Source organism: Prunus mume, linkage group LG6 (genome assembly GCF_029339155.1).
Source record: "Prunus mume cultivar Tortuosa linkage group LG6, ASM2933915v1, whole genome shotgun sequence".
Classification (NCBI taxonomy): Eukaryota; Viridiplantae; Streptophyta; class Magnoliopsida; order Rosales; family Rosaceae; genus Prunus; species Prunus mume.
The window spans coordinates 2977687-3005006 of NC_142703.1; the positions used below are offsets into that span (position 1 = coordinate 2977687).

General features: G+C 39.0%; 3 protein-coding genes, 1 long non-coding RNA gene and 1 pseudogene across 4 annotated transcripts; 4 read left to right on the top strand and 1 right to left on the bottom strand.

Moving 5' to 3' along the window:
* Positions 1-1538: 1538 nt before the first annotated feature.
* LOC103336292 (uncharacterized) lies at positions 1539-3844 on the bottom strand (annotated as a pseudogene).
* A 2756-nt stretch (positions 3845-6600) lies between these two features.
* Positions 6601-7188, top strand: LOC148915829 (uncharacterized). Its single transcript, XM_089055001.1, has one exon. The coding sequence runs from the start codon at positions 6601-6603 to the stop codon at positions 7186-7188; it is 588 nt and encodes a 195-aa protein (XP_088911127.1).
* A 429-nt stretch (positions 7189-7617) lies between these two features.
* LOC148915830 (uncharacterized) lies at positions 7618-10699 on the top strand. The gene is made up of 2 exons (XR_016128308.1): positions 7618-8174; positions 10285-10699. It is a non-coding gene; the product is annotated as an uncharacterized LOC148915830 (long non-coding RNA).
* An 8849-nt stretch (positions 10700-19548) lies between these two features.
* On the top strand, positions 19549-22088 carry LOC148915831 (uncharacterized). Its single transcript, XM_089053851.1, has one exon. The coding sequence runs from the start codon at positions 20991-20993 to the stop codon at positions 21567-21569; it is 579 nt and encodes a 192-aa protein (XP_088909977.1). The 5' UTR covers positions 19549-20990; the 3' UTR covers positions 21570-22088.
* Positions 22089-25410: 3322 nt separating this feature from the next.
* On the top strand, positions 25411-26543 carry LOC148915832 (uncharacterized). Its single transcript, XM_089054980.1, has one exon. The coding sequence runs from the start codon at positions 25659-25661 to the stop codon at positions 26235-26237; it is 579 nt and encodes a 192-aa protein (XP_088911106.1). The 5' UTR covers positions 25411-25658; the 3' UTR covers positions 26238-26543.
* Positions 26544-27320: the final 777 nt, after the last annotated feature.

Genomic DNA, 27320 nt, shown 5'->3' on the forward strand with positions numbered 1-27320 from the left:
CAACAAGAGGCCATGGAAGAGTCCATAGCTTCTCTTAGGTCTGAATCAAAAGTTGTTGTGGAGACTAAGGAGGACACTGCTAACCTTTGTGAATTTGTGAAACTAAAGTCGTGGAAGGTAAAGTTGTTAATCCGCGATTCTGCTGATTCACATGTTAAAAAAGGTGAGGATGGAATCGTGGCCCAGCTTTAGTAGCCGTCTCCCTTATACCTTTTTTAACGTGTGAATGGCCGGAATCGTGGATTAACAACTTTACCTTCCACTGCTTAAGTTTCACCAATTCACAAAGGTTAGCAACGTCCTCCTTAGTCTCCACAGAAATTTTTGATTCAGACCTAAGAGAAGCTATCGACTCTTCCATGGCCTCTTGTTGTTTCTTCAACCTTTCCTCCATGTCTTTCAATATAATTTCATTAGCCCTCTTCTTTGACTCACAAACTTCCTTCTCGAGTGACTCGGACATGTCAAAAACTTCCTTCTCGAATGACTTGTACCGTCCAGTTATTCTCACCGCATCTTTTTGCTTCAGCCATGTTCGTGTTAAACGTGTGGTTATCTGAAACCAATACGAAAATTAGCCGTCTCCGTTATACCTTTTTTAACGTGTGAATGGGCACTGATGGATGAGGTTATGGTGAATGTTGAACAGTTCATTTGCTATGTTAGCTAGGATTGTTTCGATATCATACATATGTTTGAGGTTGTATTTGCTTTATTATTATTATTTTTTCTTCCGAGAGAAATACTTGCTTTCTTTATTTCTACTCAGAATTGCAAAACTATAAAACACTAGGAAAATCAATAGAAAGACAACACACACACCAAACAAAAACAAAACAAAAGGATCCGCGGAGTATCCAGCTGATATGAAAAGGACATTTTTGACGAAAAAAGAATATGAAAAGGACATAGCTTTGATTGATTACCCGAAGTTGTGTCAAAACCCATAATTCAATAAACACATTCAACAAAAATAATCCCAAAAACCCACACAGCGCTTAAGACCAAAAAAACAGGGCAAGTTTTCTCTAGACTAGATACTTCAGCCTCTTGTGCGAGAGACTTTCCCTCTTCTGGTCAAACTCACTTCTACAAACCAATCACCGTTTTCATGGCTGCGGTGATAGTGGTCCCAATAGCAAGAGCAAGGATGAAGATATACCACGCTTCTTCGATATATGGAGTGAGTTCTGTTCTGTTCTGTTTAGTTTAGTAGTTTTGTGTTTGAATTCTAAACAAAAATTCTCTTATGGTTTGTATCCATTGCTTTTAGGCGGCAAATTATATATGTACTAAAACTGAGTTCTGTTCTCTTCTCTTCAAGACTTCGTTGCAGTTGCTGAGAAAAGGAAAACCTCTGATCAGCCCCACACCCTTCCCCTTCATCCCAGCCCTCTCTCTCTCCCCGTCTCTTTCCCTCTCTCTCCGCCGCCGTCTTGTCAAGGGATAGTCACAATAAGAAATTTGTTCCAAGTCCATGTATTCTTTGCTAGTGTTTTTCATGGTGTTTGGGATTTATGTCTCAGTATGTCCAATGCTTTGTAAATGCTCTAGTCAGAGAAAATTTAACTAAAACAGATGATGTACAATGATGATTGGAAATGTTGATCAGGAATCTAAGATATAGATCCATCTAAGCACTGGCTAGGCTAAGTCAGACACTACATCAGTGCAAAAGTTCTAAGCAAATTAAATTCAAGGTTACTAAACTAATTCAATGAGATTCTATGTACTGATAATCTTCAAATTTATGATACCAGATGATGAATCATCAGATCAGTCCCTCCAAATACTGAATGGATTGATCGTGATCTGGATCTCAGTTCAAGTTCAGTCCACCACAGAGAGAGCTTGATACTCTTTGTCAGCAATGGCTGCTTCCATGAGATGGCACCGGCCAATTTCCCCACCATTGTCCAAGAAAGATTTGAGCAAGTTTTCAGAGAAGCCACTCAACAGTGTCACCCCTGGATGATGTTCTATACAAAGCTTGTTCCAGTACCCAATATTCCAAAGCAAAATGTGTGGCACTGCATTATCCCCGTACCCTTGCTCCTTAAACTGGCTCTGTTTTGCCTCATATAGAGTCTTCAAGAATGTACCACCACCATATCCGAAGTCGGTGAACACAAACACCTTCTTAACCATCTGCTCTGCCTTCAAGTTCTCTTTCACAGCGACTTCCAGAATGACATCCCATATCTTCCAATTATGGACATACGATCCCAACTCACTGCTACATGTCCTCATCATAAACTCGCACTTGGACTTGAGATCATGCCCTTCTATCGAATGCAGCAGCAGCTGATCCGGCAAATGACCGGAACTGATCACCTTTCCTTTCCATGCCGTCTCTTCACTCAGTTCAGACACCAAAAGTCCCAAACTCACCGCCAATTCGCTGGCGCGTATGCCCATGAAATCATTGATGTGACACACTGCCAAGCAGTTTTTAAATTTTCCCAAACCCTGCCCCTGCATTTGCTGCTGCTGCTGTTTTAGGTACATATCCTCCACCATTGCCTTCCACTGAAGCTCAGCCGCTTCGCCGACATCCCCATCTTCTACTACATAGCGTATGATCTCATTTGGGAGCATAGCATCCGGCTTTATTATGCTGCCATGGCCACTCAAATTGCCTCCTCTTCCTCCTGCTTTTTTCAGCTCCTCCAAATACATCTTAACTTCAGAGCGATGTCGTCCAATAAACATGCCTTGACGGTTCCAGTACCTGTACAAGGGAGCCAAAACCTCATTCCTAAGCCGCTCCCACTCTTGTGATTGATATGATTGATATGATTGATTTGATTGATCTGGTTTGGGTGGGAAAAGCCTCCTCGCAATGCTTTCACACAGCAAAACGGCGCGGGAAGCACGGGTGTCCTCGGGGTGTTTGCTAATGCAACACACTGCAGCCTCGCTAACAAAAAGATCAGCATAAGTGTCAGCATCAAGAGTACCATCTTTGTCATCTTCGTCGTCGTCTTCTTCTTCGTCTTCATCACCGTCAGTTATATAATCGGATGGCTTCAAATCGAGCTTGTGCTGCTTGAATTTGTCAATATCAGACTTCAACTGCTCCACGAAGACATCCATAACCTGGTCGTGTAAGAGCTTATAGTCTGGGTCACAGTGGAGCCGCTCTGCAACATCTTGGCCTTGTTCTATAAGGCGGTAGAGAATCTCGAAAAGGTCAAAAAAACTCCCGAATGGATGGGCAATGGAGGGGAGGTTGCATAATAGCGTCTTGGGGTGGTTCTGGTGGAGCCAAAACATAGCCTTGTAGAAGCCTTCCTGATAAGATTTTCCGCTGCTCCGAATAGCAAGGAGATTGAAGATGAGCTTGAGGGTGGTTAGGGGATTGTGAGACCAGGCCACTGGCAGCAGTTGCTTCAGGTAGTTAAGGGAGGCCTGGTTCTGCTGCTGCTTCATGTCGTCATCACTGACTGTGTCTGCTGGTTTCACGTGGAAAAACAGATCTTGGCAGGGATCACCGTAGGAAGAGAAGGAAGAAATAGGGGACACGGAGATCTTCTTGGCCATGTCACCGTTGGATTTGGAGTTGGAAGCCATTAATCTTCTTGTGAGCAGTGTTGGAGGACCGACAAGAAGAGTTTTTGAAGTTAGAATGGTAGGAGTAGGAGGAGCCATTACTTTCAGAATCCTTGTGAAAGAGAAACACACTTGGAGCGGCACTTGTTTCTTCATCCCTAATTCCTCAGATTGAAATTACAATCGAAAATCAACACGCCCACACACACGCACACTCTCTCTCTCTCTGTTTCTGTTTTTTTGTTTTGGAGACGAAGATGACTTGAGGAGTAAGAAAAGGAATTATAATAGGGATCAAATACACACGAGATAATTATAAAGCGAGCAATTTGCAGCAGAGTAAAACTGTGAAAGAGAATTTGAACAGTCAAATTTTCTTCTCCAAAAAATAAATAAATAAATAAAAGTAGTTTTAACTTTTTTACGTCAAAAGATAAGACACAAAATGGGGAAATTTACAGAAACAAATACAAATAGTGTCCTTCAAATGGCCAATATCATCTAAATCATATGGAACCACACCAAACACATGTCGTACCTTTGAATAGGGGGTGATCAAGACTGACAGCAATGTTTCACATCAATACCCACCAAATAAATTTCAGAGGCTAATGAATATCGGAACAAGTTTTCATCTCCCACCCAATAAATTACTAGAGTTTATAACTAATCGAAGCTTAATTATATAGATAGTGCATTATATAAATTATTTAAACATTGAGATGAAATAGAGTAAAATTAGACGATTTATTAAATTACAGTGATTTAACAAATTAGAATGATTTATTAGACAATTTAAACATTTAAAATTATATATATATATATATATATATATATTCTCGTAGGCGCGGAAGTGCGTGCGGAGGGACTAGTTACCAAAAAATCGCTGACTGGACCGAACCCATTAAAACTTTTCAAATGAATAATTTATCTTCGTTAAACACCAGTTTGGTTTGTGCCTAAAATATAGTCCTAGCTCACATGAAACGGCAGCTGAAAATGACAGAAAATATATACATATACAAGAACGCGTCTGTTTCTTTTACTTGTATATATATGACACAGGAGATTGAAAAAGAAAATGAGTTCTATGCTTGGTTTGCTGGGGTTTCTTTTTTTTGATGGGCTTCTCCTCTCTGTGGCTTACAACGTGCATCACTACAGCCATGGAAACCGGACGTGACACAAAAACTTCAGATGGCTTCACCATCAACGGCTGGCCAGGAGTTTTATACAATTGCTTCAACGGTATACAACAAAACTTACAAAAGTTCTAAGTGTTAATTATTTTTTGAAAACAATGAATAGCAGTAATATATATATGCACATGCCATATGTCTTTTACTTTCTCAAATATAAAATGCGTGAGGAAGGAAGGAGGCATTCGAATTCGGGACTTTTTTCAAAATTGGGAAGATAAATACCCGCAGAAAGACAAATGGCCATGGTTCCCTTCATGATGTAGCCAATTATTGTTCATGGAAAAAAAAAATTCCGAGTAGACATATTTTGCAGAAACTATATAGTCTCTCAGTTGTGTATGGTAAAACCTATCTTCTTCGTGTAGTGAATGCCGTGATGAACGAAGAAATATTCTTTGGAATTGCACAACACAACTGTACAGTGGTAGAATCTTCATCTCATTTTCTGTAAATGAACGATCATGTGGTGCTAATGCAACTTGTGGGGGTCCTAATGGGAATAGGCTATCTGCTAGCTTGAACAACATAAGTTTTGCTACCCCAACTAGTACTAATATACTGCAAGCATACTACAGGTACATGCATATTAATACTTGCCTCCCACTTTTACTTAATCAAACAACTAATATCATTACCATCTACATGATTTTGCTGGTGTCGGTCATCCAATGATGGAACCGTTTTTAGTGTTTGAAAGATCTTGGGCCTCTTCAACTATTACCAATTGGTTTTGGGTTGGATTCTTACATTTCACTACGACGCAGTTTGATGATTCAGAAGCCCAGGATCAGTACAAAAAACATCATATACATAGGATCTAGCTAGACATACTTTCATAAATTAATTCAACTCTATTGAGATGCTTTATTGTTACATCAAGTATATGTTTGAATTTTCAATAAATCGTCCAATTCGCCTATAGTACGCATATATATTATACACGTAGGCAAACAATATTTTTGTTTTCAATCTCAAAGATGCAATAAAATACACATTTTAAAACTCAAACATAGATATATTATTCACATGCGTACATATTATTTGGGTAGTAGGGGTATGGACAACATAATAAATAAATCTTTATATTAATTTGAGGAGTATGGTTTATGCACTGTCATTTGGAACGTCATGCTAGTAGGGGTATGGACACCGTGCTCATTGTGAAGAATGGGCCCACTATCGAAACCAATATTCAGATGCCTCCTCCTAACTTGCTATGTTTTTCTTAATCTCTTAGAACAAATCTCATGTTTCACTGCATGTCTATAGACATAAAATTCGAGACTCGAGATGTTATCTACGATATATTGCGTTCCTGAACTTTATATTTGAGAATACGTGGCGGATTGTAGGTAAAACAATCAGCAACTCTGTTGTTTTTTTTTTTAGAACAAGTTATAGTCTAAACTACAAGCGAAGCGAAGGAATTTTCTCACACACACAACCAAGATATTAAATTGATTGAACGCGAGACATCTGATCTGCAAGTCAATAGCCTAAACCTATATACAAAAATACTTATAAGCTTAACAAACGAAATTGAATACTGTGCGTAATTTAAAACAAAAAACAAAAAATCAGAATTTCAATCAGGTTCCAGTGAAAAGCAACCGATTTTAAGGCGGTTTGAGGAAAACAAACAGAAAGAAACAAAAACATGTTCCAATCAACGTTACAAGTAGATGGTTCCCCATCTTCTTTGCACCTAATTTTAGACCCATACCTGGCCTGGGGTTCATATATATATATGATACTCCATTCATTCATTACTCAAACACAGTCAAATAATTAGCAATATTGCAAGGTCTATTTTGGCACCAAAAATATCACCTAGAAATTGACCAATATGGCCTCCCCACAACCTTTACGTTATGTATTGTTCACTGCATCCTTTCTCATGTTTCTCTCTTCTCCTACACCTGCAAATGCAACAGCTTCTCCATTAGTTAGAAGTGTTTGTAAGGAACCCCTATCCATGAACTTAAACTATGGCGAATGTGTGAAAGCTCTCTGGGCAGATGCTCGAATTAAATCGGCATTGAATCTCAAAGATCTCGGCATAGCCACTCTTGAATTGGCAAAAGAAAATGCAAATGTAACCCTGGCTTCGTTTAACAACCTTCTCCACATTAGCAACAGTGGGAACACAGATGTTCAACTTTGCGGGGATTTGTACGGATTAGTGGTAAAAGGTTTCCAAGTCGCAATAGAGGAGCTAAAGAAGGATCATGATGTTGTTAACTACATCCTCGAAATGGTCCAAAAGTACCACGATATCTGCTTAAACGCGGTGGCGCCACCGTTGGGTACTCATACTTTTGATGGAGTTCTGGTTCCCAGTTCAATTCGTGTGGCCATGTTGTATAGGGACATTGCATTCGCTATCACTTCGGGTCCATCTGGAATTTTCCGGTACAACGGAAAACTTAATTAATCAGAACTAGGAATGTGTTCCGATGAGGAATATGTTTATTTTATACAAAGTGAATGAAGCGAATGAGTGAAAGATATCACCTAGTTTTATTCACCAAAGACAAAGTTTACATGCTTCTCAAGTGCTGGGAGAAGCCAACCAGGAGGCAAAATAACACACATAGAATAGCATTGCATTTGGTGGCATGAGAAGCACAAACATGTTGTATATTGATTAATGTGTTCCTCTTTTGCTTGTACTTATAAAATCTCTCTATATATAATTTATTTACTAATTTATTTTCCAGCACACAAATACTATATTGATGACTTTTCTGTAGTTACGAGCTTGCAGAAGGAGCGCAATGCCCTTGCAATTTTTCAGAAAACTACATCTTTTCTGTAGTTATATACTTGTTTAGAATATCCATAAGAAATTTAGGCCTGTAAGGACCCGGTTCTAAATAAATTGGTGCATATTAATTTATTCATATAAAAGGACCATTTTGCCCTCAGATTATTTTGTGAGGTTTAGAGTTGACTTTTTGATCGGGATGGAATTTGGAAATTTCAACAGTACCGTTGCGTAGAGCACGGCGAGATGAGTCCGTAGACACGTAGTGGGCTCGAATCGGAGTTGTGACGAGAGAGATACGATCAAAACACCTTCAGTGGCATAATTGTAAATATTTCGAAATGGGTTTTTAATAAAATCTGAAAACCCTCTCTCTCTCTCTCTCTCTGCGTGCTGTCTCTCTCTTCTTCGCGTGACAGCAGCGCAGCCGGCCACGTTTTGGCCGGCCGTTCGTTCGTCCGGCCACCAAACTCGACGGGGCCGGTACCAAAATGACCGGGCTTCCTTCCTCTTCCCGTCCCGACCAATTTCAGCCGCTGGAACCGCCGGTACTGGCCGGAAATTGAAGAAATCCGAGCTGTTTCCGGACAGATTTTGACAGATTTTCCAAGTCTTCGTTCTCTCTCATTTCTCCACCAAATCGGACGAATGAGGTATGGATTCTCGACTATTTTTCATGATCTAGCTGCCTGTTGGATAGGATTCCAGAAATTTTGAGAGTTTGTAGTTCGATTTTGGAATTAGGTTTCGGCCGATTTTCAAATTGAATTTACGGCCACTTCCGGTCAGTTTTTGGGGTATGCCCAAGAACAAAAGTGACTCCAAATTAGGTGTATTACCTAGGGTAGGAGTCTTGGCACGAGATTTTAAGATTTTTCGGCGATGCGATATCGCTTTGGACACCCACGCGCTGCCGGCGCGTGCACTGTAACTGAGGAGAATTTTTGTCCCACTGCGATCCTCTCGATGTCACGAGCGCGTAGGTGTGCTCGGATTTCAATTTGGATATCGTTAGAGTTTCGAACGGATATCGCATGTTGCGTATTTTTCGAGTTTGTTAGGTTTGGACCGTTGGATGGTCCTGAGATTATAATATGTTGATCTAGGCAGTACTAGGATCGTATAGGATTCGACGGATCGTAAAACGGAGTCCCGGATACTCCGGATAAGCCAACCCTAGGGTTAGGGTTTTCGTAACCGTTCGATCGTCCGATCGTGAGCGATCTGACCGTCCGATCCGGATTAAACTTGGAGCACGTGTGTCCTAGACCTTGTAGGACCTATAGGAACTGTTGGGTCGGAAATTGAAGGTCGTGGACCCGGGGGCCCGTTTAACCGAGACTGGGTAGTTTGACCCTGGGTTGACCGTGAGACTTCCTAGGTAGTGTTACCTTCCTAGGAAGATTATAATGACCCTAGTGACAGGTCTTGGGGGTTGTTGAGTGATATTGATTATGTGGGATTAGGATATCAATTTATGGTGATAAATTGGGGGTTTATTGGATGTTATATTTTGGGGTTGAGGTTGATGCAATAGTGGATTATATTTAAATATATATATTAGTATGTTATAAAGATGCTTGAGGGCACTATAAGTGCCCCCCTGTGAATTGTAGTTGAGGTTCTTACAATATTAGAAATTAATATATATATTTTTGTATGTATTTATAAAGGTATGAAAAGAGTATAGATTGTCAGTTTGAAGTGCTATACGCACTATCTTAAATACCTCTTCGGTTATGGGTTTTATGTTTGAGATTTATTTTGCCCAGGCCCTTCGGATGTCTTCTTAATACGATGCCTTGGGAAGGAAGTGTTAATATTTCAATGTGTTTTTATCTGATTTAGAATTATGATATATCCGAAAGATATAGAGGTTTGGCACAATTGAATTAAGGAAGAAAATATCATTTTATAATGTTGTGATAAGGGTTACGAACTCCACCATCATACGTACCTTCCCTGGTTACTATTCACACACGTGCCGTGTTTCGTGTGGGCTTTCTTACTGGATCACGGAATTGTGGGATGCCGGGAATATTATGATATGGTTTGGATATGTTGAAATACAGGGCATCCTTGACGAGATGTTGCCGTAGACCCGAGGGGTGGTAGTCTGCGCGTGTAGGATTGGTTTTCGACGTACAAGCTTTGATTTTATCGGTACGCGTCTTTGGCTAAGAGTTAGTCCCCAGTTGGACGGCTCGTTCCTAGCCACATGGCCGTTTGAGGGCCGGATAATTGTGAGCTAGTCAACAATCCCTGTTGGATTGTTTCCCGATACATGATGTGCGCATCACATGTACCTCCCTTTGAATCTTGATACATGGAAATGGATATGGATCTGTGAATGTGTTGATACGGGCATACCTTAACGGGTGTTACCGTAGACCCTTGATGGGTAGTGCGCACGCGTATGATTGTTCTGACGTCACGGGTCTTGATTCTTCGTCCGTCACGTCTTTGGTGAGAGTTAGTCCCCAGTTGGACGGCTCGTTCCCTAGACGCATGGTGAATTGAGGGATTGCTCTGCCATGTGGACTAGTCAAACGATCCCCGGTTGGATTGTTTCCTCTGGTACATGATGATGGTGAGAGGTGTGTGTTATTATATATATACATATATGTGTATATGTGGTTTTTGATTCGGGATTGAAATCGTGAGATTGTCCTTTGAGAGGACCTTGTACATGTATAAATGTTTACGCCCCGGTTTGGGAGATGTTGTTCGGCAACGTACGCCTTGGATAGGGTATGGTTGCAGGTTGATTTGATGTAAAGGAAGAGTTTGAGAATGTGTTCATTGTAAATTGATTGGTGATAAATTTGAAATGTATTTGTTGGTTCTGCTTTAATTAATTGTATATTATCGGAGATGTGACCGTTGATATGAAAGAACTACGTGTGGCTTGATCCCTCAGTAAGGGTACGTAGGCGCTGGAGTAACTAGGCGCAGCCACGGGTTAAACTCTAATTATGTGTTTGGTTGAGTGTGATGCGGACCTTGTTGTTGGCCCTGAAACTCGTTTGAAATCGAGGTATGTTTAGATTTTGTTCATACTCCCGGTTGGCTAAGGGAGGGTTGTGTAGGTGTACTATTGAATAAAGTGTGTAATAATGGGCTGAGGCCCTGGAATGAATGGTGATAATTTATAGATGATAATTGATGCATGTTAAAACCTCGTTTGTTGGATTGGGGAAAAGTTAGTGGTGAGTTTTGCTTTCGGCAATTATAAGTGTGTTTGAGCTTGTTCTTGCCATGTTTAAGGAAATTTTTATCTAAAGACTTTGTTGGCAGATCTTTTTGGGAATATTTGAAGGCCGGAGGCCAATTAGATGTTGCATGTTACTACATTGTGCGTCTTTGCCAGTTGTGGTTATTAAATCGTTTTATGCAGTGGAAATTTTGGGAAATGTTCAAATTACAGGGGAGATTCTGCGAATTTTGTGAGAAAGTCTCATGCCCTTACTCCTCTTAAAGAAGGAGGTTACTTGTTTAAGGAGTGAAACCAGCATGGGTGTGATCTTTGGGGTCTCCATGAGATTAAATCTCGGGTTTTGTGAAAAATTCGGGTCTGTCAAGGCCAACAATACTTAAACCCTTTATAGAACTTCTTTTTACATTTCTGATACCTTAAGAAAGTTAGCATGGAAAATGGTAGAATGCAAGACTTTTTACAAACAAAATAATAAAATAGACACAAATTATGACTATTAAAAATACCAATTACTTTTTCTAAGTTCCATAGGTGATGACTTAATGTTTTTTCCTCTCATTTTCATTATGGGATAGAGGGATTCAAATTTGTCACCTCCCTCAACATTGGATTCGAATCGCTGGGTAATGACTTAACAAAAGAAGAAACAGTTTTATATGCGCGTAATGACTTACCACTAGGCCCCATGTGGAATTGCTTTCTTCCGCCAAAAACCTGCTTCACTTTAAAGTTAAGCAGGTTTAAGGTATTTGGGAAAAATAAAATATCCCGATTATTTATAAACATTGCCCTTTTGATAGCTTTTAAAAGCGGCTCGACTCGCTTTTCAAAGCGCTTTCAAAAGAAGCAGAGATGAACCATCTCCACTGATCTGCATCAACAAGTTCTTGGTATCCTCCACTACAAGCCAAAGTAAGCATCTGTCAGTTGATGTACTTCAAATGGCTGAAACAATATGGAGAGCATCACTCTATCGAGTAGAGTCTACCATGAGATACATATTAGGCACATGTGCACAAGCCACTGCGGAATCTTGTTCAATAAATAAGGTTTGTATGACCTCCTGAAATGTTTCAAACAACTATATATAGGGTTTTTAGGTCTAATGGTCCATGAACTTTGACCCAATTTGCATTTTGGTCCCTCAATTTTCAAAATCGTTCCCATGGTTCTTCAATTTCACTTTTGTTAGGACAAATGGTCTTGCCGTTAATTTTGTTATATTTTCTATTAAATGCAGGGTTAAAATGGTATTTTTGTATAATTTTTAATTTATGCACCTATTTTCTTCCTCTTCTCTCTCAAGCATCCATCCCTCTCCTCCATTCCTGTTTCTTAGTTCGTAAAAAGTATGCAACTCTACTACTCTCTTTCTTCAATCACTCCTTCATCACCTATTGATTTCTCCCCCTTTTTTTACCTAATATATTTAAATTGAAGATGAAAAAATGAGAGGAGAAAATGGGAGCATAAAATATTTGTAAAAGTTTAATTTGAAACATTCCAGCTCTTAGTATTTTATATTTAAATCAAAGTTCAGGGACCACTAAACCTAAAGACCCACTATATATATAAATGAACTAGTGGTCTTATTGTTCCATGTTGCCGCCTCAAAAATAGCAATCTCTCCATGATGATTAAATCCCACAAATATTCCAAATGAAGGATTTGATTAATTACTTTTATAAATGGTGTCAAATTTTGAGCAAAATATGTGGAAATGATGAACCAAAAGAACAATTCTGGCTACTTCATTACTTTGTAACAAAAACATTATGGTGTCAGACGCGTTTTGGCTCTACTTATTTTTTGAAATTATTTTCCAATAAAGTAGCAGACAAGTTTTTAAAACACAAATTTATTTTCTCGTTTTCATTTTTCTTGGAGGTTTGCTCAAATGATTTTAGAATGATCATGTGACACAAATTTGACCACTGGATCTCTTTAATTAATTATCGTGATTAGAAATTTGGTATTTGGTATGAGAAAAAAAAACTGGAAGGATTAGAACAAGCACAACATGAAAAGAATGTTTGATTGAAAGATTTTGTTGTATTGACAATAGTATACAGCAAAATATATAATACCAATAATACAAAGTCACTATAGCGTGATCCTCAATCCTAGGGATTGATTTGGATTTGTCTACCTATATCAAGTAAACTACTCTATGTACATCTACAATTGACATATTACAATAATAACATATCAATTATAATATATTATTCTAATACTCGCCCTCAACTTGGAGAGTGAATGTCATGAAGTCCCAACTTGCTGCTTAATCTAGTGTAGTCGTACTTTCCCAAAGGCTTCGTAAGAATGTCTGCTAACTGAGCATGGGAAGGAACATGTCACATCCCGGGATCGGCTCCACTATAGCACAATATTGTCCTCTTTGGACCACCCTATCTGCCCTCAAGGTTTTGTTTCTGGGAACTCATGAGAAACTTCCCAGTGGGTCACCCATCCTAGGATTTCTTTAGCCCCAACTCGCTTAACTTTGGAGTTCCCATGACTCCGAAGCCAGTGAGCTCCCAAAAGGTCTCATGCTAGATGGAGGTGGACATGTGCATATAAGGCACATTACCCCCTCTTCGTTGGTCAATGTGGGATGTTACAATCCACCTCCCTTAAAGGCCTGACGTCCTTGTCGGCACACTTGCACCACACGGCAGAGTGGCTCTGATACCAAATTGTCACATCCTGGGATCGACTCCATCGTAGCACGATATTGTTCGCTTTGGACCCCCCTCTTTGCCTTCACGGTTTTGTTTATGGGAACTCACGAGAAACTTATCAGTAAGTCACCCATCCTGGGATTGCTCTAGCCTCAACTCGCTTAACGTCAGAGTTCCCATGACTCCAAAGCCAGTGAGCTCCCAAAAGGCCTCGTGCTAGATGAAGGCGGGCATGTGCATATAAGGCACATTATCCCCTCTCCGTTGGTCGATGTGGGATGTTACAGAACATATGAAGGAGTGATTAGTCCGGCAAGCATATTTTCTCAAACAATGTGACAGTCTATCTCAATATGTTTGGTGCAATCATGGAATACAGGGTTCGCAGTAATATATAAAGCAGCTTGATTATCACAATATAATGGAGTCGGGTTAACTTGAGGGACTCTCAAATCATGTAGTATGTATCCTAGCCAAGTGAGTTCCAAACAAGCGTTAGCCATGTGTTTCCCCCTTTTCGGCCGAGGCAGCCGGCGGAAGAAACTTTTGTTTCTTCTTTTTTTGAGTGTGAGGCGTGCCACCACCAAGCCCCGAATTTAGGCTTGAATGGAATGTGAGTAGATGGATATGTTGCGACTAAGATCTAACTTTAACTAAACGATTGTTCGGCTGAGGAAGGAACCTCCTCATGGCCTAGGTTCTTTTACTACCTCACGGTCAAGGCTTTATGTGAGCGACCAAATGATGTGGAATGGGTGGAGATGAAGATTGAAGGTGAAACGTAATGAAACGAAGAACAAGTGCGTAAAGTAAAGGTGTTTAAACTTAAATATAATTTAAAGGCAAATGCGTGAAGTAAAGTGCGAAAGATAAATAACATAAGGACGAGAATTAAAGTGTGATAAAATGAATCAAAGCAATAAATAAAGCAAGAATGAAATGAAAGCGATAAAAACAATAAAGTAAAATGAACTTGAAATTAAATTTAATTGAAGTGCAATAACAATGAAAAGTAAAGCAATTGAAATGAACTTGAATTTAAATGAAAGAAAATATAAATTGAATGTGAATTTAAACTTACACTAAGAAAAGGAAAAACTCGCTACACTAGGGGCATGAAAAGTAAAATCCTAAGTCTAGAAAAAGAAAAGTGCGAGACAAAAAATAGGTTTGTCTGTCTGATGTTGTGTGTCTTCTGCCTTCGTTTGGTAAGATTTATATAGGGCTTTCGTCAGCCCATGGGCTGGCCATTGAATGGCCAAATGTCAACTCTTTTAAAACTCTTTCCTTTTGAAGCCCCTTGAATCAGTGGAAATATTCTAATTGCTTGATTCTCTCATGTTTTGGAATATGCTAAACTATCATCAATCTCCTTGATTTGTTTCCTTGTGAGGCCTCCATCACATGCATATTGACCTTCGGAAATCTTGGGCGTGAATCCGTGGCTTGGGCCTTAACCTCCGAGATTTCATCTTGACATCTGGACCTCGTGCCCCTTCAGTTTTTAGAATTCTAGGGTTGGTTGACCATTTATCAACCATCCGCCAAGGTAGGTGGTATGGGAGCTCCAAATATTTGGATGTTGGGTTTGGCCTTACGTTGGACTATATTCAAATATTCGAATATTGGGAACTCAACGGACACACCTCTCGTCGAACTTCAACTCCCCCGGCCCGACTTTGCTTGCCCAAGTGTTGAGAGAAGGGTACCAAGGTACACCATGCCCTTTGAAGAAAACACCTCAGCTGCATTTTTGAGAAGGCATCATGGCCTTTGAAGAAAAGACCTTGGGCACCTTTTTAAGAAAGCACTTCGGCCGCTAGGAATTCTCAGCCGCTATGAATTCTTTGGCCACTAGGAATTCTTTGGTCGCTAGGAATTCTCGGCTGCTAGGAATTCTCGACCACTAGGAATTCTCGGCTGCTAGGAATTCTCGGCCACTAGGAATTCTCCGCATTAGATCGGCCGCTTGCATTTTGAAGCTGCCCAACTTGATCCGACCCGGCTCCTTTGGCGTGCCCACCACATTTCTTTACCCTGCGATTGAGAGCACGGCCGCGACTCTACCAAAACCCGGCCGCATCTTCTAGCTGCGTGGTCTGACCGCACTCTTCAACCAAGCTCGAATGCAGCCCAGTCCTTTCTTTCAGCCACGCAGCCTTGCCCATTCTCCTAGCCATGTAGCTCGGCCGCATATTAGCAATTCAATACCCGACCGCCTATTCTCCAAATCTCGAGCCATTTTGGCCACAATAAACTGTAGCCCGGCTGCTCGTGTTTCCGAAAAGTGCCCGAGTTGGGTGAATTTTCACCACCCCCAAACACCATGGCTCGATACTCTACTTCTGCGAATGAATGAGAAACGTGTTGTTGCTTTTTGGATTTCCATGAGATAAGAGAATTTTCCATAAAAATACAAAAGCTTGTGATAGATTTTCTTGTGGTACAACAACCAGCATGTTCTGAATCACACTAACCTCTCAAAGCAAGATTGTTAGATGCAGGAAATAATAAGCCTTGACTTGGAGAATGTTTGATGAATCTGAGAACACAGAGTGCTGCATCCCAATGTGGTTTTCTAGGCTCATGCATGAATTGACTCAATGTCCGAACTGAATATACTACGTCGAGCCTTGTTACAGTGAGGTAGATTAAGCGTCCCACTAACCGTCAGTATTTCATAGGAAACTTATTTGGGTTATAGCCTAAGAGACCTGCATCCTGTAATATCTCCACTGCGTATTTTCTTTGAGACATGAAAATACATTTCTTGGAATGAGAGAACTCAATACCTAAGACGTATTTTAAATCACCAAGGTCCTTGATGCGAAAATGCTTGAGGAGAAAAGATTTGAGATGCTCCATTTCTTGTAAATCATTCCTTATGAGAAGAATATCATCCACATAAATAAGAATTACAGCAAAAGAATTATTTTGAACCTTGGTGAACAATGAGTAATCGGATTTTGACTAATGAAAGCCTGCCTATTGAATAGCACCAAAAAATTTGGAGAAGCAGTTCCTGGAAGCCTGTTTAAGTTCATAAAGGGAGTTATTGAGTCGACATACGGTATTTTCCCCATGTTGGCAAAGTCTGAGAGGAGCTCCCATGTACACAACTTCGTGCAAATCGCCATGGAGGAAGGCATTCTGAATATCTAATTGATGGATGAACCAATTACGAGCAGCGACAACAGTAAGAAGACAACACAATGTGGTGAGTTTGGCGGTGGGAGAGAATGTTTCCTAGTAATCAATGCCTTCCACCTGTGTGTAGCCCTTGGCCACAAGCTAGGCTTTGTAATGATCAATGATGCCATCAGATTTATATTTGAATTTGAAAACCCATTTACAACCAATGGGTTTGTGTCGAGGTGGCAGCAAGATGAGGGTCCAAGTATGGTTTTGTGCCAAAGTGTCTAATTCTGTTTGCATGGCTTGAGCATCCAATTGGGATCAAGGATAGCTTGAGCATAACTGGTGAGTTCGGTGGTGCCTGAAATGTTAGCTGAAAAGGAAAAATTGGGCGATGAAATGCTAGAATAAGACAAGGAATGAGAGTGGGTATTTTGTACCTGTAACAGCAAATGAAGAGGCATGGTTGGATAAGTGGTAATATTGGTGCCATACTGGAGCTTGCCTTGGATGAGTGGAATGATGTGTTAGAGCTATAGGAGATAAATGTGGTGGACTAGGTAGGGTCGGTTCTGACTGAAAAGGAATGAGTGACAAGGTATTGTCAGATGAAAGAGAGATAGGAAAAGTGGGTTGTTGGGGCGCCTGGGAGGGGGTGGGGACCACATGACTAGTGGTGGCAATCTAAAGAGTGGGGTTGGTAGGGTGGGGTTGTGGGGATGAATGAGTGAGGCTTGTAGGTTCTACAGGGGATGCGTTAGGAGGTGGACCTATAGGGTCCTAAGTAGTTGTGTCAGGGCTAGTTGGGGCTAGGGTCGAAAGGGGTGGAGATAGCAGATGGGTTGTATTTAGATAAAGTGATTGGGGAATGTCGAAAATTGGGTTAGGAAGAACATGAGTGAAGGAAGCAAGTTGAGGTTGAGGTAGGATAGTGGAGAAAGGAAAAATATATTCATGAAATTGAACATCTTGATTGACAAAAATTTTGGATCTATGCAAATCAAAAAGTTTGTAGCCATTTTGTCCCATGGGATAGCCAACAAAAATACATGGTGTGGCACGAGCATCGAATTTTTGTATGGGATGAGTCATAGTAGCATAACAAAGACACCCAAAAATTCTAAGATGGTCAAGGGTTGGTGATCGGTGATAGAGCAACTCAAAGGGTGACTTATTGGACAATAATGGAGTGGGCAAACGATTTATGAGATAGATAGCGATTCAAACAACTTCCCCTCCAGAAATTGAGAGGAAAATTGGCTTGGAAATGTAAAGCACAGACAACATTGAGAATGTGGTGATGTTTGCACTCAACAACTCCATTTTGTTGTGGAGTGTGAACTCATGATCATTGATGTTCAATCCCATTGGTTTGCAAAAAACTCTCTCATGGATAAAAATTCTGAACCATTGTTAGTGCGAATAGCTTTAACATTGAAATTGAACTGAGTTTTGACAATAGTAAAATAAGATTTTAGAAGAGTTTGTGTTTCAAATTTGTAAACCATCAAAAAAAGCCAAGTACATCGAGTAAAATCATCAATAATTATTAGAAATAAAAAATTAAAAAAAAAGCTCTTGAATGAGAGGCTATTTTATGCGGACCTCAAATGTCACAATGTAATAAGTCAAATGTTGAATGCAATGAAATGGAAATAATTCTTATTTGTTTGGCCATAGGACAAATGCCACAATCATGTTCAATAGAAACAATTTTTGAAGGAAGCAATGAAGAAAGTAAATGAAAACGAGCAGGTGAAGGGTGTCCGAGACGAGGGTGCCATAAATTGGAGGTTTGTGAAACTTGACAGGAAACATGTGTCCTTGGTAAAGCCAACATGTAATATAGACCACCACGTTGTTTACCCATACCAATCATCTTCCTGGTAGCCAAGTCCTATAAAACACAAAATGTGGGAAACAATATAGCATAACAATTAAGTGACTCGGTAAGTTTACTGGCTGACATTAAATTCAAACAAAAGGAAGGAACACACAAAACATTATCTAAGGTGATGGTGTTATTAAAAGGAATTGTGCCAATTGAAGTAATTGGTGCAGAAGAACCAGTGGGTAAGTTAACAATGGGAATGTGAGTTGGTTGAATTTTTGTGAAAAGTGTATAATCATATGTAATATGATCTGTAGCCCCGTTATCCAAAATCCAAGGTTTGCTAGAAACATAATTGATTGAAGGGACAGTAAAGGTGGATAGACCTACTACATTCGCAACTGCATGATTATCACTAGAGGATGATGATGCATTGGTGTTGATTAGTGACATGGATATGGCCAATTGTTGGTATTGTTTAGTAATAAGTCCACTCAAGAAAGTCTGGAGCTTGAGTCGGCTTGTTGGGCCACATGTGCGGATGGGAAAGATGAGCATGAATGTGGAACAAACCTATGTGACTGCTGCGTGAAGGTGCACGTGTTACTACTGGAGAAACCGAAATTTCGACGTGAGTTTGCACCTCAATTGGACCTTTGGTTTTCATTCCTAGCATGATTTCCTTGACCACTTGATGTGTTCTATTTGTGAATCATCAAGTTTCTTCTGTGTCTATTTCAATTATAAAAATTGCAATGGAATTTTAATTGCCTGCAATTTGCAATTATGTGACCATTGTGATCACAATGATCACAATGTTTAATTTTGGAATTGGTTGGACGACTTTGGATAGTTGTGGCAATAGAAAAGTTCTCGGTTGGTCCCGATGTCATATGTTGTAGTGTTTCGTCTTGAATGATGAGTGAATAAGCTTGATGGACTTAGGGCAATGGTGTTATCATGAGGATGTTGTTGTGAACGCCACTAAATGTGTCATTAAGGCCCTTGAGAAATTGCATCATCTTATCTTCTTCTCTTTGTTCGTTGTGTGCTTTCATCTCATTACAGGTGAGAGGAGTTATGTATGTCTCTAATTCATCCCAAAGGCCTTTGAGTTTTGTGAAATAGGTCGTGACTGTCATGGTGCCTTGTGAGAGAGTTGCGATAGACTTCTGAAAATCGTCCCACATTTGTTAGGCAGTTTTGGCATGAACAACTCCTTGGGCTAGATCAGGCTCCACTGAATGAGCAAGCCATGATAAAATCATACTATTGCACTGATTCCAGAGAGCATATTGTGCCTGGAGTTCTGTTTCTGATGGGGGCTTAATGGAGCCATTGACAAAGCCAATTTTGTTTTTGGCTGTGAAAGCATGCACCATGGATTTACTCCAAGATGGTTAATTGGTGTCGTTCAATTTTGTTGGAACAAGCATATGACCAAGATGATCTGAATGATGAACATAGTATGGGTTTGATGAATCCATATAAGGATTATCGTTGCTATTGTTCGAATTTTTGGAATTGGAATTGTTGGTTTATGGGGGTGTTGAATCTTCTCTTGCCATGGTGTTGGAAAGTTTGCTAGGGTTCTAGGAGAGTCAAGTAATCAGGCCCCAAGACGGTGCTCTGATACCATGTTAAGATTTTAAAGGGACATGCCTTTGGCCCACCACTAGCAACATCAATATTGTCCCCAACCTAACAACCTATTTAGCAGGTGTTGGGTTTTATACAAAAGGGCTCGATGTTATTAGGAGCGGACCTATTTCTTATATAGAACTTCCTATTTTGTTAAGTTTTCGATGTGGGACTCGTGTATTCTTCAACACTCCTCCTCATGTGGGACCACTTTTTAGTGAACCACATTTGTCTTTTTTTCTACTTTTTTTTTCATTTGGGATTTGTTTGATTTTGGTTCAATTTGGGATTTTTTGTTTGATTTGAGTTTGTTTGATTTGGGTTTAATGTGGTTCAGTCAACCTGCCCGCTCTATACCATGTAAAGAATGTTTGGTTGAAAGATTTTGTTGTATTAACAACAGTGGATCCAGATCCTCTGCTCTAATTTTCTCTGCCACGATCTACTTTACTTTTGTTCTCCATACACCACCTCATTAAAATTTAATCTAAGGGACTTAAAAATTGACACATCATCCTTCAAACAAAAGCCCAATTTATTCCTAATTAAAAAAGAAGAAAAAAAATCATAATCCAACTAATGGCAAAGTTAACATCATTCTTACTACCAATATTACAAAGTCATAATCCTCAATCCTAGGGATTGATTTGGATTTTTATACCTATATCAAGTAAACTACTCTATGTACAGCTATAATTGACATATTACAATAATAACATATCAATTACAATAGATTATTCTAAAACAACAACATACCCAAAAGATAACAAAACAACGAAACAGTTCATCAACGTTAGAAGAAGATGGTTCTCCATATTCTACGCTCCAAAATTTTAGACCCATACCGGCCTTAGGATTCTCATATATATAATATACTCCATTCATTCATTGTTTCACAATCACATATTTACTAATACAAGAAACCTTCAACAATTTAGCAAGAAAACTTCTCATATCTTGGTCAATGGACTCCCCACTTTCTCATGTCTTGTTCTTCGCTTTGTTCCTCTTCTTTCTCTCTTCTTCTCCTACACCCGCAGATGCAAGAGCGTCTCCATTAGTTAGAAGTGTTTGCAAGCAAACCAGTGACTCTTTCCATCAAAACTACACTGAATGCATAAAAACTATTGGGTCAGATGCTCGAATTCAATCGTCAGCATCCAATATTAAAGATCTTACTATAAATGTTCTTGAGATAGCTGCAGAAACTGCTACAGATACCCAAGAGTTGTTTAATAGTTATCTACGCATGACTGAGAGTAACACCAAAGCTATTCAACAGTGTGCACAATCATACGGATCAGTGGCATCGGCTTTCCGAGGAACATTAGAGGGAGTTAAGGAGGACCAAGATATGGTCAAGTATACGGTGGCACCGATCGCTGATGGCATCGCGGTTTGCGAAAAAGCGTTGAGTTCTGATGGAGTTGAGCTTCCTCATACAATATCTAGCAGAGTCAATTTGGTGAGCCTGTATAAGGACATTGGATTCACCCTCACTTCCCAGTTAGCAAGCATCGGGCTTAAGGGTCAAAAGCATTGAAACCTACACATTATGGGAAAGTTGAGAAGAGTGAGATACAAGAAGAGATATTTAGTCATATACCCATTTTTAGCACTAATAATATAGATAAACCCTACATCATTGAATTTCTATAAACAAACCCAAAAAATGGCAGCTGGCCCTATTGAATTTAAGTTTGATTATTAAATTACTTTGATACCCTATTGAGTATTTTGGGTTTTTTTATGAGGTTTTGGGGTTGGACTTGTTTTAAGAAATTTATGGCGATTTTGTAATTTATAAGAAGTTAAAAACCTCTTTGTTATGTTGTAAATGGACTTTTGGTGTGTTTCTAAAGTCCATTTTATATATGGTATTTTTATAATTTGAGCCTCTATATTGGGTATAATAGTGAATCTCCCATAAAAGAATGTATTGCAAATGTATGTAACTAAAGAACAAAGTGAATAAAGATAAATTATGCATCCAAGCCTGAACAAGAAAGAAACTTATATTAGTCTAGATCAGTTCTTCCTTCCGAACATGTTCTCCTTATAGGGCATGTTTCAACTAATATTACTTACTAGAACATGTTCTTCCTTCCGGAGGAGTGATTGACATAGGGTCGAGATGAGATGAGATAGTGAAATTGTTGTAAACCTCTTTTTTTTTTTTGTCAAGAAATTGTTATATACTTGAATAACAAATTAAAAATAAGGGTAAACTGCTGAATACCCCCTTGAACTATATCGACTATCGAAATCTCCACCCTGGATTATTTATTCAGCCAATTTAGCCCTCAGATTATTTTAAATGGTCAATTTAGCCCCTACCGTTAGTTTTCATCCAATTTCTCTCTAAATGTCACATGTTAGGCACGTGATTCACTGTTCAATTAAAATTTAATTTTTTTTTTAAAGTTTAAAATAATTAAATTGTTAAAACTACAAAACTAAAAAAGAAGAAGAAGACAAAAATTAAAGAAAATTGGGGAGGTGGGGAAGGCAATCAACGTCTTCCCCAACCCCTTCATCCCAAGACTCTCTGTTTACAATCCCACATCCACAAGGGTTTTCGAGTGAATGCCAATGGTTGGTCCTTGTAAATAAACATATAATCAGAATCAAGATATGTTTACATCTTCATCGACACCTACTTGTTCTCGATTGGGTCAATGAGATTTAGGGATTGCATCAAGTTATCAACTCCTCCCCAAAATACCGGGTCTGTGTGGCATATTTCTATGAGGTGTGAAGATTGCGCGTTTATTTATTCACTCGTCCTTTCCTCTTCTTCCTTCTCGTATTGTGTTTTACAAGCGTTCCTTCAATTTTAGCATTCTCTTGGCTGTTATTAATCTTTCGCTGCTAATCTCCCTCCAAATGCTTTTGTTGCATGAACCGACAAATTTTGATACAGCAGTGGAGCCTCTGGATATTTGTAAAAAGAGGACAACTGGAGCTAATAAATTTGAAAAAGCTGGAGTAGACGGGGAGAGAAGAAAGAAAAGAGAAAGAGAGGAAGAAGATGGAAAAGGAAAAAGAACAAACAAAAAGAAAGAGAGAGAAGAAATCATGATTTTATATTTTCTTTATTATTTTTTGGTATTGTCCTCGTAAAATGACAAACTTACCCTTATAATTAACAGAAAATTGGATGGAAGTCTAAAAACTTGACGCCAGGTGCTAAATTGACCATTTAAAATAGTTTGAGAGCTAAATTGGTTGGAAAAAAAAAAATCATTCATGGTGGAGATTTCGACAAGCGTGATAATTCAGGGGAGTATTCACCAGTTTACCTTAAAAATAATAAACAAATAACTATTGTTGTTATGATACAATTGATCTAATAGTTGTGCGTGAGAAATTCTCCCGTATGTAGTTTAGAATATCACTTTTATTTTATATTTTATTTATAAAAAGGAAAAAAACACAAGAAGAATAAGAAGAAGAGATATTAGCATTGATACCCGTGGATGCTATTGTTACTGGCCCTTGTTTTCTTTTTTTTTTCAAATACTTGGCTGTGAAAACCTTATCACATATCAATTTTGTCTCCCTCCTCCTCGCATATTGCCAAACAAGCACTACGTATTTGCAATAACAATTTCCAAAAATCGACAATCTGGCTGCAACTGCCGACCACTTGCTTGTCTACTTCCTTCTTCCTTCAAACATAGTGAGCCAAGCTCCAAACCACCCGACATCACATTGAGCAAATTTTCATAACAATTAATTGTACATTTGTAGGATAAAGTTCTATTAATCAAACTCTCTTGATGTGATTCTACATTGCTAAAGAATATAAGTCATACATCGGAAACTAAATGAAATACAATAAATAATAAATGGCACCACTCTTAATAACACCGATGCTGTTTGTGATAAAACCCAATACTTAGTGGGCTTTGTAGGTGGTTAAGTTGGCAACAATATCTGTATTGCTAGTAGTAGGCCGCTGACCTGTCTCCCTGAAATTTAACATGGTATCAGAGCAGGTTGATTGACTGAGCCTGAATTAATGGGCATTTACCCTTACCCCTTCCCAACATGTGGTGTTCACATATTGGCTAATATCAGTTTTGTTAGTAGTGGGCGGTTAACCTATCTCTTTGAAATTTAACACACATATCATCTCACTTGCTAATGTTTTTGCAAAAGATTTTATTGTCCACAAAAATTTTAGACAATTGATCTAATAGTTTTATTGGTGGTTGTTATTTTCGTTTTTCTTAAATCTCCTTGTTAGATACCGTTTAACAATGTCTTTTAACTTAGGGTGAAGGTTGAAGCTCATCAAAAGGAACCAAACAAAATGAAGCTTGAAAGCTCATGAAGTCTATTGATGTCCAAAACTGGATTCAACTTAGATAAAAGAAATATGGAGTCTTCAGCATGACTAGGGGGTTGTGGACCTTCGGCAAAAGAGATCTTCGGTCACAAAGTGATCCTGCAGAAGAAGGATGGAAGAAACAATTGTCAAGCTTCGGGTACCGATGTGATACTTGTCAAAGGCTCTCTAATGCTTAAGTCAACAAGTGTGGGGTACACAGTAATTTTGATAGAATAACAGTAAATGTGAAAAGTAGTACTTTTTACTTGGGCACTATTCCTCTCTTATAGAGAAATGAAATTAGGGGTTTGTACAAAGTTTCAATATGGGACTTTGTGCAAGTCACCGTGGTGGTGACACATGTCCAAGGCTTAGGATATGTAGTTGAGGGCTTCGGCAATGTCCTTCGACAAGCAATTGCCACATAGGAGGAAGCTGTCTTCGGTAGCTAAGATCATGATGGTGTCATCAGTATTTGGGGATTCCCATAAGTGTGTTACCTTCGATAGGCTATGGGTATGTATGCGCTGTGGTCTCCCAGTGCGCGAATATGCTCAGTTGATTATGTCCCAGTGCGCAAATATGCTCAGTTGATTATGGTACAAACAAAGTCTTAGCAAGTAAGGTATAAATGGTATAGCGAGGGACTTGTAGATTAAGTAGTTAAGAGCTATTCCCATGCATCTAAAGTCTTGTATTCAAATCCTTCTCCCTCAATATCTCTTGTATTAAAAAAAGCATAAATGGTATAAATGATAAGCAAACAACGTGTATTTGATGAACCAAAAAAATTAATTAGAGTTACTTTATCGGTACCAATAAAAAAATTATGTAGTACTAGCCCCCAAAATTATGTAGTAATAGTTCTTGTTGGCTTTTCAGCAAATAAATCTACAAAATAATTAATGACAATAGAATGCATCCACGTTTGGTTTTTCAGAAATGGTTTTAGAATGATCTTGAGGCACAATTGTGACCATTGGATCTCTCAAATGATCATGATTGGTAATTTGTCGTCGGGTGCCGAGAAAAAGTAACTGACAGAGGATCCAGCTCCTTGAGAACAAACACAACAACAAATATAAAAAAATAATAATACTAACAACAAAATCTGTTCATGAATACGTTAGAACAAGATGGTTCTCCAGCTTCTGCGCTCCTAAATTTTATGCCCACACCGGCCCTGGGGTTCTCATATATATCCTACTCCCATTCATTCATTGCATCACACACAACCAAATAGTTACTAATAAAAACAAGACTTCAATAATTTAGCCTTTTGGTCTACCTTGGTCAATGGACTCCCAACTTTCTTATGTCTTGTTCTTTGCTTTCTTCCTCTTGTTCCTCTCTTCTTCTCCTGCACCCGCAGACGCAAGAGCCTCTCCATTACTTAGAAGTGTTTGTAAGCAAACCCGAGACTCATTCCATCAAAACTACACCGAATGCATAAAAATTCTTTCGTCAGATGCTCGAATTCGATCCTCTGCATCCAACGATCTCAAAGATGTTGCTATAAATGTTCTTGAGATAGCTGCAGAAACTGCTACAGATACACAAGAGTTGTTTAACAGTTATCTGCAGATGGAGACCGGCACCAAAGCTATTCAACAGTGTGCACAATCGTACGGATCAGTGGCATCGGCTTTCCAGGGCACACTAGAGAGGGTGAAGGAGGAAGATGATATGGTCAACTATACGGCGGCACGCATCGTTGATTCGATTGTGGTTTGCGAAAAAGCTTTGAGTTCTGATGGGGTTGAGCTTCCTCAAACAATATCTAACAGAGTCCATTTGGTGAGGTTGTATGAGGACATTGGATGCACTGTCACTTCTCAGTTGGTAAGCATCTGGCTTAGGGCTCGTAAGCATTGAACCCTACATTCTAAGCCTATAACTTGGGATCTCCCTTCATCCCTGGCCACCCTTGTAAACCAAACAAAAAAATAGAAGAATGTAGTGCCGATTGTATTTGTGATTGATAAAATCACAAAGTGAATAAAGTTAAATAATGTGTAAAAATAAGAATATTAATCTTGATCAAGCAAGTTTACGGAGAAGATTCGAACTAGGGTGCAGAGTGGAGAGTACATCCGCTCTAGCCAACTTGGCTAAACCCATGTTTGCTACGTGTTTCCATTTTAATTAATTGTAAAAACATGTAAATCTTCACCAATCTCTTCGGAGGCAAGATATTTTTCTTGAAATAAATAAAAATGAAAAGTATATAGACCTTCTTATAGGAAAAAAGAAACCTCATCTATCCATCTCTTTCTTTACTTGTCTCGAGGCCCACACCCACCCAAACAATCCAAGCCTAACGGGTTAATTGAACTAACCTATTGGATCTCCCTAATTAGGCCTATATCAAGAGTGTAAGCTTATAGCTATCCATAATCTCTCATTTTAGTTCAACAAGAAGACAAGAGATTGAATAACTGCACACTATTTGGTGGTTCAGTATAGTCTATTTCAATTAAATAAAACGAATCTCTTGGGGCCGCTGTTTGATTAACTTATAGATGTTGGGATTAAGGTTATTAAATTTGACAACAGTTCATTGTCTTACATCATTACATGTCTGAATTAGAGGAATTGAACTCATAAGAACTAAATTCAACTCAACTCCAATCTAGTCCGAGTCGAGCCACCAACATGTCAATAATTTGCAGTTCTCAATTTAAAAAGCAAAAAATTGTTCGCAAAAGTTAAATGAAAAAAAAAAAAAAAAAAAACTCATCTTTGTTATTCTTCAATCTTCAACTGTACGTAAATGAACTTTGTTTTAGTCGAAAATTGAACTTCACTATAGAGACAAAATACAGTGTGTGATAGAAGGGATGAATAAGCTAGGCTTGATATTGATAGGTGGCCCATCCTAAGACCAAAGATTTCAACAACCCATCAAAATAAAAGAAAACAGCCTAAACAAAAGTAGGATCACTAGCCCAGAACAGC

Bases quoted from the DNA above. Each gene is read 5' to 3' on its own strand.
- LOC148915832 (XM_089054980.1), top strand. From the start codon at position 25,659: ATGGACTCCCAACTTTCTTATGTCTTGTTCTTTGCTTTCTTCCTCTTG.
- LOC148915829 (XM_089055001.1), top strand. From the start codon at position 6,601: ATGGCCTCCCCACAACCTTTACGTTATGTATTGTTCACTGCATCCTTT.
- LOC148915831 (XM_089053851.1), top strand. From the start codon at position 20,991: ATGGACTCCCCACTTTCTCATGTCTTGTTCTTCGCTTTGTTCCTCTTC.